Source organism: Borostomias antarcticus, assembly GCF_949987555.1.
Source record: "Borostomias antarcticus genome assembly, chromosome: 13".
NCBI lineage: Eukaryota > Metazoa > Chordata > Actinopteri > Stomiiformes > Stomiidae > Borostomias > Borostomias antarcticus.
In genome coordinates, this window is record NC_140246.1 from 24,452,803 (window position 1) to 24,471,872 (window position 19,070).

Genomic DNA, 19,070 nt, shown 5'->3' on the forward strand with positions numbered 1-19,070 from the left:
ACTTGTGGATCCATACAAAATTGACATAGTCGCCATGAGTAAAGATCACTCATTGCCAATCATATCCGGACATTAACTATCTTGTGCATAGATAGCGGCAGGTTTGACAGTGAGTGCGTTCACATGCACAATATACACAATATTTTGTTATTTGAATGATCTTGAATATATATATATTCAAAATCATTCAAATAAGAAAATATCGTGTATGTTTTTATTTATTTATACCGGCCGCCAGCCGTTCAATGAACGGCTATAGGGAATGTGCAGTTTCGCGCGGGCTACAGCCTATTATATGCACAGTTTCGCGCTATGTAGGCTATTATAAATAAGTATTATTCATTGGGGGAGCTTGGACTCGCTGGGGACTGGTGGAGAGACGCAGAGCCTCCCCAGACGCGACATCCTCCAGTTGGCTGAAGCTCTGGCGTCCAAATAGCCACTGGCGGCGCCCCTCGCAGTGTCCACAGAAGAATACCCCCCTCAAAATACCTGCCTGGTGAAGACAAGCTGCAGCAAGAACAGAACTGTCTACCAATGCATGAAGTGCACCATAGCTGTCTGTGGCAGTTGCACTGCCAAGGTGCAGAGGATATGTGCGAAGTGTATTTGAGCTGCCGCCTCAACCGTGCGTAAGAGCAGAGCGCATCAACTCGTGTATAGCTACAACTTGTAGCCCATAGCCATTAAAACGGCTTATTGTTTTATTCATATATCAACTAGATAATTCGATAATAATGAGTAGCCTAGTCGGCTATAAAAGGAATTCAATAGGGCCTAATAAGCCTTAAGTTGTAGCCTAGGCTACAGTACAATCACAAGACGCATAGGCCTAGCCTACCGTAAAAAGCGTTGCGTTCTCATAGGCCTATATTAACTTAGATAATTATTAATTATGCTCAGGTCATAATGTCCGTTGAAAATAATTCCCTCTAAGCAGAATTTGAATTGTATTAAAATAGGCTAAAATTAAATTTCCACATATTCTGATTCCTTCTAGGCCTATATAAAAAAAACATTTTTTTAATGTGTAGCCTAGGCTATAGGCTTCTGCGATGAACAAAACAGCCACAATGTAGCCTGCTTAGCGAGCGAGAGGAGAGTCTACCATAAAGTGTAGGCTATAGCCTAACCATGATGTAATATATCTAGACTACATGCATTGTGGTATTTCTTTGTAAAGCCCAGCCTGCCTATCAATTGTTTCTCAATAAACAGTTATGTCATCCTCTGAGTCCGAATGTAGGCTAATAGACCGGCAGCTCTAAATGCCTTCCCAATCAATGAGACATGGTTGTAAAAATGATGTTTTATTGATGAAAAGGGTAAAACTGAAAAACATGGAGAGTCATTGCATTGATCGATGCAGTCCGTTCAAATAGGCATCAAAAGATAAAGTAGGCCCATTTAAAATAACCAATTATATCTTCAAATCCCTTCTAATCTTGGCCTTTGATAGGGTTTTTTCCCGCCCTACTGCCAATTATATCCGAACATTAACTATCTTGTGCATACAGAGCACAAACAATGAAACAATGAAACGAATAGATTTCCTCCCTGTCTGTCTGTGGCATTCGCTACCAGCAAACACTGAAAATACAGGTCCTCAATTTATTTAGATTAGACTAGCCTATCCAACTGGACCACTCCAATGAATGTTGAACGTAGCCTACTTTTATTCTTTAGGTTTTACAGAATCGGCCTACAATGTCCACACATGCATGCGCCATCTGACTAGCTCGTCACTCGCCAGCGAACCTGGACTAGACTACTGTAACCCCCCCCCAAATTATTTTATATTCAAATAAACTGGATGGGCTGGTTTCCTAGCCCTGGATCGTGGGGAGGGGGGTAGCCTGCGTTAGCGGGTGCTTTGCCATGACCGGCCACAGGTGTTGGATTGAATTCGCTAGTTTGATTGTTAGATGGATGGATTTAACGTCCAAAGTAGATTGTGCAAGTATTGTATAGGCCCATGTGTAAGAGATGAATGGTTGTAACCATAAACTCAGCCAGAGGTAGACTGTAGATGATCAGCATTATCACCAGTCTCAATTGATGCTTTCCTCTAGGCTACGTGTTGCCATTCATTTAAACCACCATCTCATCTAGACTACTTTTGTTGCTGCATTTTTACATTTATGCTTTCATGATTTTAGAGCGCAATAAACATTTTCCAGGATTCCAGTAAGTCCATCCATTCATCCAACTTTGTGCTGAGCGCAGCGCAGGCTGTTAGCCTACTGTCAAGGCTCACGACTGATGCACTCCCTTAACACGTCTCGCAACTCCCCAGACCATCAAGAGAATTTCAATATGAAAGACCTTGGGATTCCAGGAGTCAAGGCCGTTTCAGACGGGGAGCGATATTCCGCCTGCGTTCTCGCTCGGATCAGCGGGGGACGCACGCGTCCTGCGCGCAGCGGGGAAAGCTGACTACAATTCAGCTCTTGTCGCGGGCGGGCGAGCCAAGCGGGACAAAAGTCTCATAGGAGAGGGGCAAAAGTCGCACTGCTGCAAAGTGTGTCCTATCTGATTATTTTGGCATGTAATTCTCTTTACTTTCAACGAATGTATTATTAGACATAATATCATAATAATATATATAGCCTTCAACGACCTCCTGAGCTGCCTGCCTGATGGTCTCAGGGCTAAAGAGACCGCGCGTCGTTTTCCTCACCCTAACTATTGGCATGCTTTCAATGAAAGAAAATACATTGTAAATAAACATGGTTTTAGGCTATTGTTTTTAATGTAGGCCTATAGGTTAAGCTATTTGTGTTCATAAGGTAACGTCATTGTAAACGAAAGTAGCCTATAGCCTATAATCCAATTGACTGGAACCAGTGGGTTTGACAAAAGTTAAGAGGCAAAATAATTTGTCTTGACTGCATTCAAGATGTAGCCTATCTTTCACATTAAAACTACATACAAAGCTGAGCAATAGCATTAGAAAGATCTCTTCGAGAGCTTTCATTTCACCTGTTCATTCTGCCCAAATGTCACTCGCGCACCCCTCTGGTTCTAAGCCATCACAATGCGACTTCTGTCCCTCTACGGCAGGGGTGTCAAACTCATTTTGCTTCAGGGGCCACATAGAGCCCAATCTGATCTCAAGTGGGCCGGGCCAGTAAAATAATAGCAAAATAACCTAGAAATAACGTCAACTCCAAATCTTTACCTTTGTTTTTCAATATTTCAATATTATGCCTTAATTTATCATTTAGCCTATATATGTGCATTATAACTCACAGATCACAGTGGATCTACAAAGGCACAAAACATTTATTCACAGATAGGCCTATGGAACTGAAAAAATGGCATTTCACTTTGATTAAAACAACTTGTTTATTTTAATGTACAGTAGATACATTTTCACATCTGACCACCTGAACTGACTCACCACACTATGCACAAACTAAAGTGGGAGCTATGAAGAACGTTATCACCCTGCCTTGTAAATGTATTAAATTTGTACATTTCAAAAACCCATAAAAGTGATAGCAGTGCATGAGCAATAGAGTTACACCAGACCAAACTATTTTGTGCTGAAGCTGCTGACTGATATTATACTGCACAATGTTCATGGTCTTTAAATATTACATTACCACAGTAAATGTTATTTTTAACAGAACTGTATTCTTCAGAGTGCTCTCATCAATTGCAACCGAAAATGCAACAAATGACTTGACTTTGTGATTCATTTGGCTGTCCAAGTCTGCCGAGAGATCTGAAATTCTATCTGCGACAGTGTTCCTCGTTAGGCTAATGTTGGCAAAGGCCTGTCGCTTTTCAGGGCACACGATTTCTGCAGCCTTCAGCATGCATGTTTTCACGAACTCGCCCTCAGAAAATGGCTTGGATCCTAACATTAACTCGTTAGCAATAAGGTAGCTAGCTTTCACCGCTGCATCACTGACCTCTCGGCTACGGGTAAAAACAGACTGCTGTTTCTTCAGACCCACTAACAATTCATTTATCTTCTCTATTCTCAGTTGTCCTCGCAAATGGTTGTATTTTTCACCATGATGAGTCTCATAGTGGCGTCGAATATTATATTCCTTGAGCACTGAAACTTGCTGATTACACACCAAGCACACAGGTTTCCCTTTCACTTCTGTGAATAAATAAGAATCAGTCCATTTTTCTTGGAAAACTCTGCACTCTGTGTCAACTTTTCTCCGTTTTGACAGACATTTTGGTAATGACGGTGCAACCGTGGGTAATTTTGACAACAAGAGCTTAATAACGATAAGGCAAGATTGCCAGATGATTCTGGGCGCGTTGCTGTCACGTGCTGTTTATTTCCGGATCTCTCGTTATGTCAGTGCGACCTCTGCTGGACAAATTTGGAATATCTGTTCCTTTTTATTAATTTTGGACGTCGTCTCGTGGGCCGGTTTGAACCATCTGGCGGGCCGGTTTTGGCCCGCGGGCCGTATGTTTGACACCCCTGCTCTACGGGATGCGACTTTTGTCCCACCACGGTCTCCTGTCAATTCTCCCTGGCTTGCAGGCACGACTTGCTCGCACGAAACTTGAAAGCTATGTTATCATGTATCCAGTAGATATGCTAAGAAAATTGCATATGTTTGCAAACTAAAACAAGTGAACACAATTTTACAATCGAAAAATGCTTATGAGACCATTATTTTACTTATATGGGGCAAAAGTGGTTTCTCTTCCTGCTTCTGCCTAAGCCCTCCACAATACCACAACACAACGGTGTCATGTTTTACCGAAGGAGAAGTGAAGAAGACTGTAGCTATCAGTAGCTAAAGCAGTTAGCTAATGTTAAGATCATTCCTCTAGCTGCTTTGCTGCTAATGCAAGTTTGTCTCTGTTCCTGCCCGAGAAACAGAAGTTGAACTTATAGCATCAAAATCAAAATAGCTACAGGAATCATCGTTGTAAAGTTAGCTATCTGCTTTTTAGCCACCGACAGCTACCGTTAATATTATGAAGCTGCTGTTGTGAGCTAACTTGCTATCACGGTCTTATCGTGCAGCTTCACAGCCTGCTATTAGCAGACAGCACTAAAGTTGACAAAATCACACTTGCACATCATTAGAATTCCAACCATTTATATGGGATTTATCATTCAACTAAACATGGAACCTGAATACTACCTGATATTTCAACCTGCTGCCATCAGTGATCGGCGCGTCTGCTTGTTTGCGTCATGAATATCTTACGCAGTGACATTCCATGTAGTGTCCCAAAACTGTTAAATCATTCCCCATGTAGTTCACTATGAGTCGCACTCAATAGATCCATGGTAATAGGGAATAGGGAGTGAGTGAACCATTTCAAACACATCTCTGGTCATCTCCGTTAGCCATCTTACTCGTCCTGATGCCATGTTCCATATGAGAACACTCAGCCTACTGTATTAAACTTCTACTTGTCCCGACAGTTAACAGATATAGACCCGGCGACAGTTACAGAGATAGAAACTATAAATAGATAGGCTTTGTTCGTAATAATTAAATTACAACCAGACAGAGAACAAGGAGTTTGAGAACGGTAGGCTCATCTAATGTGCGAGATGAGCTACAGCAATGGGTCAATGAGTGGTATTACTGCGCCCCTATGGGCAGGCGAGCGGTGGTGCGGAATGCCGTAAAGCGCCTGTTAGAATACCGCGGGTCAAGTTACATTCTTATGTTTTGGATAAAAAGCGCTATATAAGTGCAGTCCCTAACCCTCACCCTCCAGAAAAACGCGGGCAAAAATCCTTGATTATGCAGGCAAAAATCCTTGATTGGAATATGCAGGGTTTTTATGTGATTTTATGCGTTGAAAATGCTGGGATTTTCTGAAGTTGCGGGAACTTCAGAATATTGCGAGAATATGCGAAAAATGCAAGAACCTGTCCTGTATTTTCGTGCACACCCCACTCTAATGCATATAGCCTACACTACGTCTTCACATGCTTATACGAGAAATAAGAAAACCATAGCCTATGCGAGAGCGCCTAGACCAGGTACGGTATAGACCGGCGTCATGATTGAAGGCAGCCTTAAAAGGCAGCATTGGAACTTATAAACAACCCCGATGTCTGGTCTCTGTGGTCGTCCAGGTCATTTGCTATTTCCAAGTTTATCAGACCAAACATTTTGCCCATGTCTATGATCTGATGTTTATTGATTTGATCTTAATATAATCGATGCAGCTGTGCTTTAGCCTACACTTATTGGCTATTTATTTCCTTAATTCATGATGAGAATAGCAGAGGACTTTGAACTTGATATATTAAACAGAAATTGGTGCAATTCACTAGAATGCAGGAAATGAGATGTCTGACACTCATAATCTCATGGGGGAGGACCCCCAGACCCCTGCTTGATGTGTGAGCATGGGACTGCTGGCAAGGTGTCCCTTATTTTTCCCCATTGAAGGTGGCAACCCTACAAACGAGGTGAAAAACATTACAACTTGAAGCAGAAAAATGCGGGAAGTATGAAATCAAGCGAGCCCATATATTCCACGTTTTTTGCGTTGAGTTCAGTGATTATCGCGGTGAAAATGCGCTCTTTCTAAAATTATGTGACCCTTGCATAAATTGCGCCTTTTGCCTGATTATGCAATGAATTATGCGATCGCATAATCGCGTTTTTCTGGAGGGACTGAATATAGCTGCATTGTCGTCAGTGGGTGATTCTTATCAAGGGCAGTGCAGGGGTAGATCAGACAGAAATCATGACCGATGACTGCTGTTGGTGTCTAAAACGAATCATGAGCTAGATTTTAAACAGCATCCATTTTGAGCTCAGCCTCGGGTTGTCTGTTTGCCAAGTTCACGTGGCGGTACTCGAACTTGCCTTGGCATCCTTGGCTGGCTGTGTGTGTGTGTGTGTGTGTGTGTGTGTGTGTGTGTGTGTGTGTGTGTGTGTGTGTGCGCCTGGCAGGCTTTGTTGATGATGATGATGACACAGAACAGCAAGTCAATCAAAACAAACTAACATCCGACCCGGAAGCGACCGAGTTAAAGTGACAGCTATTACTGCAACACCAGACACCGGTATCCCGTTCAGGCACGTTGAAGAATAGGTAACAGAGTCTTAAAGTCAATGTAATGCTTGTTTGTGTGTTTTTGTGCTCATGTAAACAGTCTGGGATGTGCAGTGGAAGGGATAGAAGGAGACAGCTGATGCTGCTGTGGCCGTTCAGGGTAGTGGGTGTCAAGAGGTCACACTTAGGCCACAGGGGGGGCCTCTCCTCTGGGGTATTAATGACACATCTCTATGGGACACTATAAACAGACACAACCTAGGCTGACAACCAATGGTGATTAAGATATCATGTTAGGGTGACAGGCGACACATCTGTATGGTCACTCCTCCACCAATCTAGCTTCACCTAAACGGGCAGGCCTAGGCGTGGGGGGTGGGGGGCTGGGCCGAGAGAGCACTATTTAACGTCTCAACCAAACCTTGAGACTTTGATTTGGAAACGGTAGGCAACTCAGACGGACAGATTCGGTGCTCCCAGCAGGCAGGCCCGCTGATAACACCATGCGGGGAGGGAAGTCTAAGGCCTTGACTTCGCGCCACAGCCGCAGCCAGCAGAGAAGCAGGGAGAGAGAGAGACTAGGGAAACATCCCAGTGTTCCATGTGATTGTATCTTTGTACAATAAATCTACCATCTGTCGCCGCTTCCAATCCCGTGTTGGGTGATTTCATCAAAGACTATCACAACAAGAAAGCTATTAACATCGTGGTTCATAATTAGATGGTGCTGCAACTCAAGGCTTACAAAAAAAATACACAACGCAGAGCAACAGAAGAAGAAAAACGCCAAAAGCCAACAATTTGGTGCCGTGAGACCCGGATGAAGACAGAGCCAAGCACAACCCGAATACCAGCCGAACACAGACCAGAGGGGGGGGACGCCTTGCCTGAACTGACCTGGGTTTCGAGCCATTCAGAGCCATACAACGGGCGGTGAGTGCTCTGTCTCTCAAGAAAGAACCAATCTAATAAACCACACACATAGCCTCCAACACATTAAACTATGATTAAATGTCTAGACATATTTATAACAATAAAGGTATACCTGCAATAATTTATGAATGCATTCTAATGAGCTTGCTCGATCGCCTCGCTGAGAGGGGTCAGGGAAGAATTTTTACAGCTCACTTATCTGGCCCCCGGGTGATTACTGTTTTTTTGCTTCCCTCTGGAATATGTAGGGGTGGGATGTCTGCCCACCTCCCTTGTTCTCTGTAAAGCGCATTGTGTTGCCTCTGGGTATGAAATGCGCTATATAAATAAAGCTTTGATTGATTGATTGATTGATAATGAGCTCCAATTATATGTGCACATAGACACCTGACTAATTCTCAGCTCGCGTGTTTTAGGACAGAATCCGAGTGGTAGAGCAGGTGCCCAATAGACACCTGACTAATTCTCAGCTCGCGTGTTTTAGGACAGAATCCGAGTGGTGTAGAACAGACGTCCAGCAGTTTTTCAACTGCACATATACAGCTATCTATTCTCGACTTGAGTGTCATTGACAAACTGAGCGGTGTAGGAGCTGTCCAGAAGTGTTGAAACCAGACCCGAGACCCGGTGCGTAGACACACACTTTGGTCCCAACAAATAAAGGGCCAAAACTTTTATTATTTAATTCTCATCCGCTCACTGAGCGGTAGGCTACCTCTCTTCTTTAGCCCAACGGCAGGGATATCCTCTCTCTGTCGGCAGCTCACACACACCCATCAGTCTCTGGCTCTGCTTCGGGGGGGGGGGGGGGGGGGGGCTACTCGGCCCCCACCTCCAGAATCTCTCTTGACTCCCGCTCCAACGGGGAAACATCCTTCCCTAGGGTCAAAGGCCCCCTCCGGTTACAACCCAAGTTCCAAACATCAATCTGGGTGGGGCTCGTAGGAGATCCTCTCTTAGGACTTGACGTCCTGACTCAAATTAACTCATCTCTTGAATTCCAAGGGGGAAAAATCAGACTCACAAAACTGAGACGAGTGACTAAACCGGACCTAATCCAGCATCCCATATGGGCAAAAGACAAAAATGATTGTGGACTTCTGAAAATGGACCCGGTCACCTACAGTACACAGGCAGGCCGCCACCATGCACTCGTCAATATCCACTCTCTCCCCGAGCAGTTGAAGGGGTCAAACCACTCCTCAAAATCTTTGAAGAACGGGGGGTCCTGAAGAAAGCCCGCAGCGCCTCCAACAGCCCGGCGTGGCCAGTCTTGAAACCTTCGGGAGAATGGCGCCTCTGTGTGGACTACAGAGTGGCAAACGAGTATGTGGACAAATTGGCGCCCCTAGTGGCGGACCCGTCGACCATCTTCAGTGCCCTAAAACCAGAGCACAAATGGTTCACCGTCATAGACATGACACAAGGCTTCTACAGTGTGCACCTGGCAAAAGAGGTGCAGCCGTGGACAGCCTTCACCATCGATGGAGAACTGATTGAGGCGATCCGCCTCCCACAAGAAGTGACGGTGCTGAAGGTCAAGGGCCACACGCGTGGTGACACCGCTGACAGCCGAGGGAACGCTTTGGCGGACCAAGCACCCAAGAATGCGGCCCGAAATCAAGAACCCAGTCCAAAACATCTGTCACCAGTCCAAACGTCTCCACCTTATCAGATTGATACCATCACTCCACTGTCCCTATCATCCCCAGAGCAGTGGTCAGACAGAACGCATGAATCGCGTCATCAAGGAGAGGCTCACCAAGTATCACCAGGAGGGTGTGCCTTGGCCAGACGCTTTGAACATCGTTTGCCAATGCAAGGTGGTTGAACCACCGCCCTCTGATGATTAGAACCACCACAGGTCATGACACTCAGGTTGAGACACTCTCAGGGACTCAGGACGTAGACAATCATCAAATAACATCAGTGGCCTAACACTCCAAAAGTCAGGGACAACGATGGCAGTGTTGTTCGAACAGAGCCCTTGAGCTAAAGAATCATGCGTCTTAGGCATGAGGGCAAACTCGGGGTGAAGAACGCATTTTGGGGCATTCTCTGAAATATCCCAATATGTGCCACTGTTCAATGACTGTAGTTCTGCTGAAAGGGACAGAAATGAGTGTTAGGGTCTTAGTAAGAGCGTAGATCCTGAGCCGACAAGCCAAAGTCTGACAGTGTTTCATGATAATTAATCCTTTATTTTCATCTTCCATCAGGGCATTATAACCAATATACCTTGTAGAACGTCTGATACTGTGATAGTTCCTTTTTGTTTCCTGTACCACAGATGGAGTTGGAGAAGGCCTTCCGGTTTACTCTGGACGCGAGTGATCACGTGCAGCACCTCGAGGGGACGGACAGCGCTACCTCGGGTGGAAGACGGGACACTTTCACACAGTTCACTCACACCACACCCTAATCACATCCTTTCATCCACAGGTTGTAGGGAGTGGTCATGCCAATAGTGGTCAAGTGTGTTAAGCAGAGTTATTCTGTACAGGTGAATCCTCAGGTTACAGTCGAGACATATTCATTAGAGCTGAAGCAGGGACATTACAGGACAGTTTATCTGACCAATCACTGGACGGGTAAAGCTAACTGTCATTCATAACGTTTTGAAGTTTCAGATCAAATTTCATTGATAAGATCAGGGTTAGGACTGACTCTCTCCATATCAGCGCCGTTCCTCACCCAGGGGGACGGGTTCGAATAGTTGCAGGGAAATCCTTTACTGTTCTTATTATTATGAGATTATGAGATGGACCCGTGGGGATGGTAGTGTTGGGCGTGGCTGCTGGTGTGGGCTTGGAATCCGGATTCATCGCTAGTTGTGCTTACATAGAGCGTAGGCCTGTGGTGGTTTTTCACATGCCTCTGTAATATGATCTTTAGAAACGTCTTTCGAAACGAAATAGCTTCCTCGCACAGCGCGCAATCGTTGCTCCAGCACGCTGTGCGCATGCGTGCTGGAGCAAGTGAGGAAGATCATATTACAGAGGCATGTGAAATACCACCACAGGCCTATGCTCTATGTAAGCACAACTAGCGATTCATGAAGACAGATTGATGAAAACAACCGTTTCGCGGCAGAAAATAGATTTTTAGAAACTGCATTCTCTGTGCCCCCACCACCGCCATTACATGGATATACTGGCTCGCGCTGGATTTTAAATTTCTTCTACATGCCTCCGAACTGCACCAAAGTGATCTCGGTGAGTCAAACGTCTTATAATATGTCGTAAATAAGGTCCAGGTTGTCAAAAACGAGCATTGTCCTTTAATTCTGACAACCAGACACGTGTGATCAACAGGTAGCAAGCCTTAAAAAACGCCCTTTCTCACATAAGTACTGCTAACGACATGTGAACAATTGGTTTCAAACATGAGAAATCCGTTTAATGTATAGCCTACATGAAATGACAACTAAACCACATTGAACAAGCAGAATTCAGCTGCCAGCTACCTGCTGTGTCATCCTCGATTTCATGACGCATGAAGAATGACATGAGAATGATCTATTCCTACCCCATAGGAGAGCTACTTCATCCAGCTAAAGCAGCAGTTAACCTATGCTGTGACTATCAAAACAATAAATTAATGCATTATTGGATCTAGGTCCAGAGTATATTCTAGTAGAATGTACACGTGTCATGCCTACAACCGAGCTGAATGAATCATTGGCACTGTTGAGTAAAGCAAGTCCACTTCTAACGGTAGCTTATCTCTGATACAGAATGACGATCGGCAAGCTCTGCTGGTTATCATAAAAGGTTCACATTCAGTTATTGGGCAAAAATCAATTATTTGACCGACTGCTTGCCTCGGGACCTGTCAAACGACGCTGGTGTTGATCCACATGGGAAGTGTTTCATTGTCATTGACTGCAGACAGACTGATACTCGGGTGAATGATCACTTTAGCAGTTGCCTGGGGGAGGATATTTGGCAAGCAGGTAGCAGCTACCCAATCCAACCAAAACATAAGATAACTTTCACTAAATAACGTTAACACCTGCAGTTGCAACTGTATCAACAACCTTTTTCAGGTCTAAAAACACGGCTTCAATCACGCCCCCCTTGTCCATTTTCACTTTTACAGTCTCTAAAAAGAAGCAGTTTGTGGTTTCGGTGGAATGGTTGGCTCTGAACCCAAACTGCATAGGGTGAAGTGGATAGGGACTATTGTTGAGATGGGTGATTAGTTGCTCAGCTATACTCTTCTCAGCTATCTTTGAGACTATAGGGAGAATGCTAATGAGTCTGTAGTTGCTAACCTCATTTACATTCCCTGACTTAAAAAATGGTGTGATGATAGCTGACTTCCAGACCTGTGGATACACAGCCTTTCTAACAGAGGCATTAACCACTTTGGTAATGGGCTCTGAGAGTGACTCCCTATGCTTCTTCAGGAAAGAGGAGTCCAGCCCAAACACATCCTTAGCTTTAGAGCTTTTGAGTGATCTTAATATTTTTGCCACTTGAGATTCCGATACTTCATTTATGGCGAATAAAGGATGTGTTTCATCTCACTGCATGTAAGCATTGGTAGAAGACAGGATGTGTTTCATCTCACTGCATGTAAGCATTGGTAGAAGACAGGATGTGTTTCATCTCACTGCATGTGAGCATGGGTAGAAGACAGGATGTGTTTCATCTCACTGCATGTGAGCATTGGTAGGCGGGCTGTACAGTATGTTAGAGCCTTAACAGGATCCACAAAGTAGGTGTTGAAAGCTGTTGCGACTTGTATTGCATCTTGAGTTAGGCAGCCATTTACATTAAGTTCAAGTCTTTTCCTTGAGTTTCCATGATCTTTTCCTGTCAGTTTCTTCAGATTATCCCAGATCAACTTACAGTTACCATTTTCCTCATTAATAATGTTAATAAAAGGAGATGCCTTAGCCTGTCTTAGGTCTTTGATTACTTTATTTCTCAGGGTTGTAAACCTACGCTTGTCATGTTCCATTTTAGATTTTAGAGCTATTTTAGGGCTAGGCTACTGTTCACCTTATTATGTACCAGTATTTATATATTTAGGTATGTTGTAAGAGATGAGTGGTTGTAAACCATGAACTCAGGTATATTGGAATTCATTTAAACAAGTACATCTTATTCAATTTTCAAGTATTGTTCATTTATTTGAGTATCCCGTTCCTATAGGAACAAAGTAGCCTAACCTACATTAAGGTGAATTGTTATAGCACCCGCCTGGCAATAAAATAACATAGGCCTACTGAAATACCTTATTATATTATAGGGTTAATACCCTACTAACACAGTGGGTTGCAGCAACGTTGCACATAAGTTGTACTTAGGTAAGTTGCAACGTTACCATCAGGCGATGTTGTGACAACGTCCATCTAAGGTCGAAAATAACTTTACCCTCCTAAGTCTAATTAGACTTTTCTGCAACGTTGCAGAAACATTTGCAATATGGGTCCCTGCAACGTCATTAAATAACGTGACGTTGGATTAAAGTCCTATTAGGCTAGCATTAGGATTGCTATCGGGCTATCCCGTGACGTCACTGCTTGCTGGTTCACAGTTAAAGTAGGCAGGATTCTTTGCCAAACTGTGATAAAAAAAAGTCTTTTTTAATTTTTTAAAATTTTCGCTTATATCCTTCATATTGTACTGTATGTTGAGGTTAATAACGCATCTTAGAAATGTTATTGATTGTATATTTCCCTGTTTGTTATAAATTGAATGCTTTTTCATTAATTAAAAAAAAGTCTAACTTTTCGGTGTCGACCAAGATATCATTTTTCAAAAGACGTGTCGAGAAAACCCATTCATTCTCTCGGCATTATGGAACGCTTCCACTAGGGGGCGATGAGATTACTTTCCCTCCCTATAGATGGGTTCGCCGCCTACGTCACAGCAGAGCGAGCACGCAGCCTCTCGGTAAAAAGGAACGAGCGAACGAGGAACGAACTCGCTAGCTACTCGTTTCATGTAGCTAATTATGCCTCAAAGCTGCTGTGAACTGTACAAACAGTAGATGATGATGATGGCCTCAGATTCTTCAGCATCCCCTCGAGATGTCCCCCTTTTCAGAGGAACCGCCGAAAGCTGTGGTTTAAAGCCATAAAGAGAACAGATTGGGGACCAACAACACCACAGTGTGGTGCGCACTCAGCTCTGGTAAGTTATACCAGTTACCTCAGGGTTTTTTTCCTCATCAAATTACATTGATTTGACTGTTGGTTTAGCTATTTATTTGTTTACTTACCGGTAATAATTTAAGTAAACAGAAGTAACTCATAACCTGCACGCTAAACTAAGTTCAGGAATTGGAAGCCTAATGATAGCTAGCTAACGTTAGCTAATGCTAGCTAGCACGCTACCACGCTACCACGCAATCTAAAATGGCCGCTGGACTGAGGGAAATGTGAATATGTGTTTGTTCGACTGCTGAATTTGAGACTCACATTGGGAGCTCGCTCGTGTCAGGCTTTCTAAGGCCATCACGAATCTTAGGCTAATTTTACATAGGCAAAGGTGAAGGCGAAGCCAAGATAATGCTTTATATATTTTCCATTTGTCTGGAAAGTGGGAGACTGAGAACAATGCCACCCACGAGGTAAGCGGGTTACCATGGACAATAGCGTTATAGCTCGAAACAAAGATGGAGGCAGCTTTGTTTGCCACATTAGTAGTATCGGTGTGTATTGTTGGAGTTCGAGTCAAAAACAGGCGTTCCTGTTAAAACTGCGAGTAGTAACGCGTGATTCACAGGCCTTATACATTTATTCTGTGCACTGCAGTGGCTAATGCCTAAACTAGCTTCATGTTTCCCACACGATTGATTGATGATTGACCGCATCTGTCCTGGGCCGGCAGAGAATCAAAAAAAAAGAATAGAATAGTGGCGTGTCACTAATTACTTATCGGCTGTAATGACTTGTTGAATTGTTGTTTTAGTCGCTTCTTCCCCTCTGCCTACTTTCCCATAGGGTCCTTGTGTGTTTATAAACTTTATATTTTTTTGTTTATTGGGCAGACTATTGCAGTGTGGAGTTTCTGGGGGAGGACACTGTCGGTTGTCCCAGTATCCTGGCTCTCCAAAAAGGATGGGGTAAGAACATGTTTGTGTGTTTGGTGTGCTACTTTTCAATTGTACAGGGAAGCGGCTACTAATGGTTTCACTCACAGTTGCAGATGTGTTCCTGGCCAATCAATGAGTCAGCCAACGGATAAAGAGCTGTGTGGAACCTAACCCTGGCTGGGCGCTCCACAGAGTCCGGGTTTTCCCAAAGTCCACAACTGGTACTGTTTGCATTTTAAGCTATTAAAAAATACTGATGGGGGTGGGGGGAAGATCATGACTCATTATTCTGAGGAAAAAAGGATGGCTGAAATGTATTGATTATGGTACTTTATGCACACAGATCATTACGAAGGTGCCAGGCTCATGGCAAAAGTCTTTGAGCAGCAGTCGTCAATGGACGAGTGCCAAGACGTTCGAAAGAGACGGCGCAACACACGCTATCACTCCAGTGACGAAGGTAATATACTAAAGTGCATTCAACAGTCCCAAAAGAGTAGTACTTTTGAAATCGAGTAATCTGAGCTAATTTACTGATATTCCACTACATATTCCAAGCCCCGGGCAGCCATTGGTCCCCACTATGCAGGCCAAAGACCAGGTGCCAGATGCCGGAGTTGAAAGGCCTCTGCCAGCGGTCCAGTACAATCCACGTGTGCTGTACATTCCAGGTATGCATGTTTGTGTTGAAATGAAATGTCTATGCCTACTGCACACTGATAGTTGGACTATTTTTTATTTATTTTGAATACCATTTTACTCATCTTGCAGATTTTCCAAGCTTGTCCCATGTGGGCGAGCGGGGCCCAGGCCCCATGTATAGCACCCCAGCCAGATCATACAGCACCCCAGCCAGACCAGGTAAGAGTGGCATGTACTGCTGTGGTGTCTACCTGTCTTGTCTTTATTTAGTTTCCCTCCAAATGCCAGAAGCCAAAGCCAACACCATAAAGTTTCCTGCTAATCCCTTTAGGTTTTCAGTTAGCTCTGTGATTGGCTTTTTTAGATTGAATACCATTTACTCATCTTGCAGATTTTCCGAGCTCATCCCCTGTGAGCGAAAACCATGCGAGCCCAGGCTTCATGTATAGCACCCCAGCCAGACCAGGTAAGAGTGGCATGTACTGCTGTGGTGTTTTGATGTCTACCTGTTAATGTCTTAATTTATTTTCCTTCAAATGCCAGAAGCCAAAGCATGCTGCCAACACCATACAGTTTCCTGCTAATCCCTTTCCTTTATCCCTTTTGTTTTTCAGTTAGGTCTGTGATGCCGTCGCCCAATAAAACGGCTCCAGCACCATTGACTCCATGTACCCCTCTACCTAATCGATGCTGCTCTGCAGATGCTGGTATGGGACTACTTCATGTTGCATGCAGGGATATATTTTGAGTTTCATTTAGTTTTATGTCAATGTACTTATAGCCACATCTGTGTTTATCTAGATTTCCAGAGGTCTGTACATCAGCAGTTCTCAGAGATGCGGGAGCAACTCCGTGAGCTTGCACGGACTGTGAGGGAACTGGCCCAGAGCACGCGGCCTGTGGAGTCTGGAGCCCAGGGAGAAGTGCTGGATGTACTGAACCCTGCCCAAACGGACGAGGAGCTGCAGGTCTGTGAGGCCAGGTTGAAGGACCGGGAACATCAGAGGAAGATGGTGAGTGTCTGCAGGGCGGAACTTTGTCTTATTTTTGCAGTGCAGGTAAGGTTCCAAATGACTGTCTTTGTTTTGCAGACACAATACCTAGGTGCCATTGGTGGCAGAGACTTGGCGGACACAGTCCGGCGGGTGCTGTCAGCTGTAGCCACACATGCGGTGTGGAGCGCCTACAGTGTGCACGGGAAGAAGGGGAAGAAGCCACTGAAGAGTATGACACTCTTCAATGTTCTAACACGTAAGAAATGGTTCATATTTTGAATATTTTTTAATACATCGTCTTTGTTCCATGACCGATGTGAATTGAAACCATTACCTTTCTTGATAACTTAAAGGTGCAGTGATGGTCTCCATGCCAAAGGCTACGATGGCGTAGGTGGCCGCCCAGCTGCAGGAGACATTGAAACATGCCCCTGCTAAATGCAGAAGGGTAAGTGATGTCTTTTTTTTTGGTTTCTCCTACCCAGTGACACTGCATGGTTCCAAAGATTGTGTACCACTTTTTTGTGCATGTATGTGCGTTGTGTATTTACGGCCATTTCATTGTGTCTTTAGGTATCTGCAGAAGTCCGCCTGAGCACAGCCCATCCAAGAACAGTCCATCTGAGCACTCCCCAGCATTCTGATGAGGAAGACTTCCCTTCCTAGCTGCCCCCCAGCCCATCTGACGCCCACCCGCAGCCCATCTGAGCACAGCCCCCCGCCCCCCATCTGCCTTTTTTTTTTTAAATAACTTTTTTTGTAAATAACTTTTTGTATATTTTTTTTTAAAATCCTTTTTGTTTTTAAACTTGTTTATCATGTTGCAGGCCAGACATTGTGTACTTTTTTAATAAAATAAATTGTTCTTGACTGAATGGTGTTGTGTCATAACTTTTGTACCATAATTTTGCTTGCTGCATTGACTATGACATTAATAGGCTCCTTGCACAAGCTCCACTACTTCCTGACACTCTACAGGCGTATTTCTTTCCTGTCCTATACTAGTGGATGGAAGTGATTGATCAGGTGTGCTGCACACCGGATTCATCGCTATTGCTATCCAATAGTATAGGACGGTAAAGAAATATGCCTGTAGAGTTTCAGGAAGTAGTGGAGCTTGTGCAAGGAGCTGATTTGTTTTGTTATGCAAATTATAAATGTAGCCAACGGAAGTGTAGACCACGTTGCAGCAACGTAACAAAGTAATATATAAACGTGTATACAACGTTGCAGCAATATACATCGAAATCATCGCGGAAATCACAACGTTGTGTACACATTGCAGGCACGTTGCAAACACGTTGGACCTGCACGTTGCAGCAACTTGTGTGCAGATACCGCGTTTGCGTTGCATGCACGTTTAACTTGACGTTGAGTGGACCATACAAAAGTCTAAATTGCACGTTTCTGCAACATTGCTGCAACCTGATTGTGTTAGTAGGGTAATAAAGGTTTGAATTAAATTGAAAATCTGACCACTCCCTTTTTATTGTTTGCAAAGCCCGACATACTTCACACGTGTTGAGGGGACATCTTTACATGTCCAGCAGGTGCCTGGATCAGACCCGTTTCCAGAATGAAATGCCAGGGGGGGCATTCAATATGTTAGGGGGGGCACACACAAATTGTTTAGGTGCTTTTAAGCCCGTTTTATGTCGTTTTTCAGCCAGATTTAGAGGGATATCTCATTTCTCATTGTTATTCTAAGTTCTCACCGACACCTACCTCTGTGTTTTTGACATAAGTCTATATCTATTTATCTATCTATCTATCTATCTATCTATCTATCTATCTATCTATCTGTCTGTCTGTCTGTCTGTCTGTCTGTCTGTCTACTACCTTACCATTACCATATCTTTGGAATGTCTCCTCACTGCTCAGAATTCATCAAAACTGTCAAAATAAGTTGATTGCTGTTATATGGAGAATTTGCAAAAACATTTTTGTTAAACCTTTTTAAATAAAAATAACACTAAACCTATCAAGTCCATCATAAGTGATTCAAAGTACTGTACATGCAAAAGGGCCTCCCTGTTGTGCAAACAAATAAACAAGTTTTCCCCAAAAGAAAATTGCAGCTTATGAAACTAGCATCTTCAGCTTTATTTGACGAGTCTCTTAACCAGCCAACTCTCCTCTCCAGATAGGTGGGGTGACCTGAGAACCTAAACCCTGGGTGGATAATTGTCTTGGTAAAGTTAAAACACGTTAAAAACGATTGTAATTACTGAAATGTTTTTATCAAGACAACTAAGCCCTGGCGTCTGGTGGGTCCTAGACCAAGTCAGGACCAGCAAAGCAAGCGCGCAGCGCGCACAATTTTGGGAGGGATGCGCTTTCAAAGCATGCCCTGATGGGAGGTTTCACAGCACCAGAAGGGCGCTGAGCAGTGGCATTTTTATATGCAAAAAACATACAGAAACAACCAAGCTTTTA

The 19,070-nt window shown here is 43.9% G+C and overlaps 1 protein-coding gene across 1 annotated transcript; it reads left to right on the top strand.

The window, feature by feature from the left end:
• Nucleotides 1–15,984: 15,984 nt before the first annotated feature.
• LOC311317139 (uncharacterized protein) lies at nt 15,985–17,072 on the top strand. Its single transcript, XM_084448164.1, has 4 exons — nt 15,985–16,105; nt 16,441–16,652; nt 16,731–16,890; nt 16,988–17,072. The coding sequence occupies exons 1-4, from the start codon at nt 16,081–16,083 to the stop codon at nt 17,026–17,028; spliced, it is 438 nt and encodes a 145-aa protein (XP_084304290.1). The 5' UTR covers nt 15,985–16,080; the 3' UTR covers nt 17,029–17,072.
• The last annotated feature ends 1,998 nt before the right edge of the window (nt 17,073–19,070 follow it).

Excerpts from the sequence above, each read along its gene's own strand:
- LOC311317139 (XM_084448164.1), top strand. The coding sequence starts at position 16,081 with ATGTATAGCACCCCAGCCAGACCAG. Across the intron at positions 16,106-16,440 it reads TAGCACCCCAGCCAGACCAG|ATTTCCAGAGGTCTGTACAT; the intron begins GTAAGAGTGGCA and ends GTGTTTATCTAG. Across the intron at positions 16,653-16,730 it reads GGGAACATCAGAGGAAGATG|ACACAATACCTAGGTGCCAT; the intron begins GTGAGTGTCTGC and ends TTTGTTTTGCAG.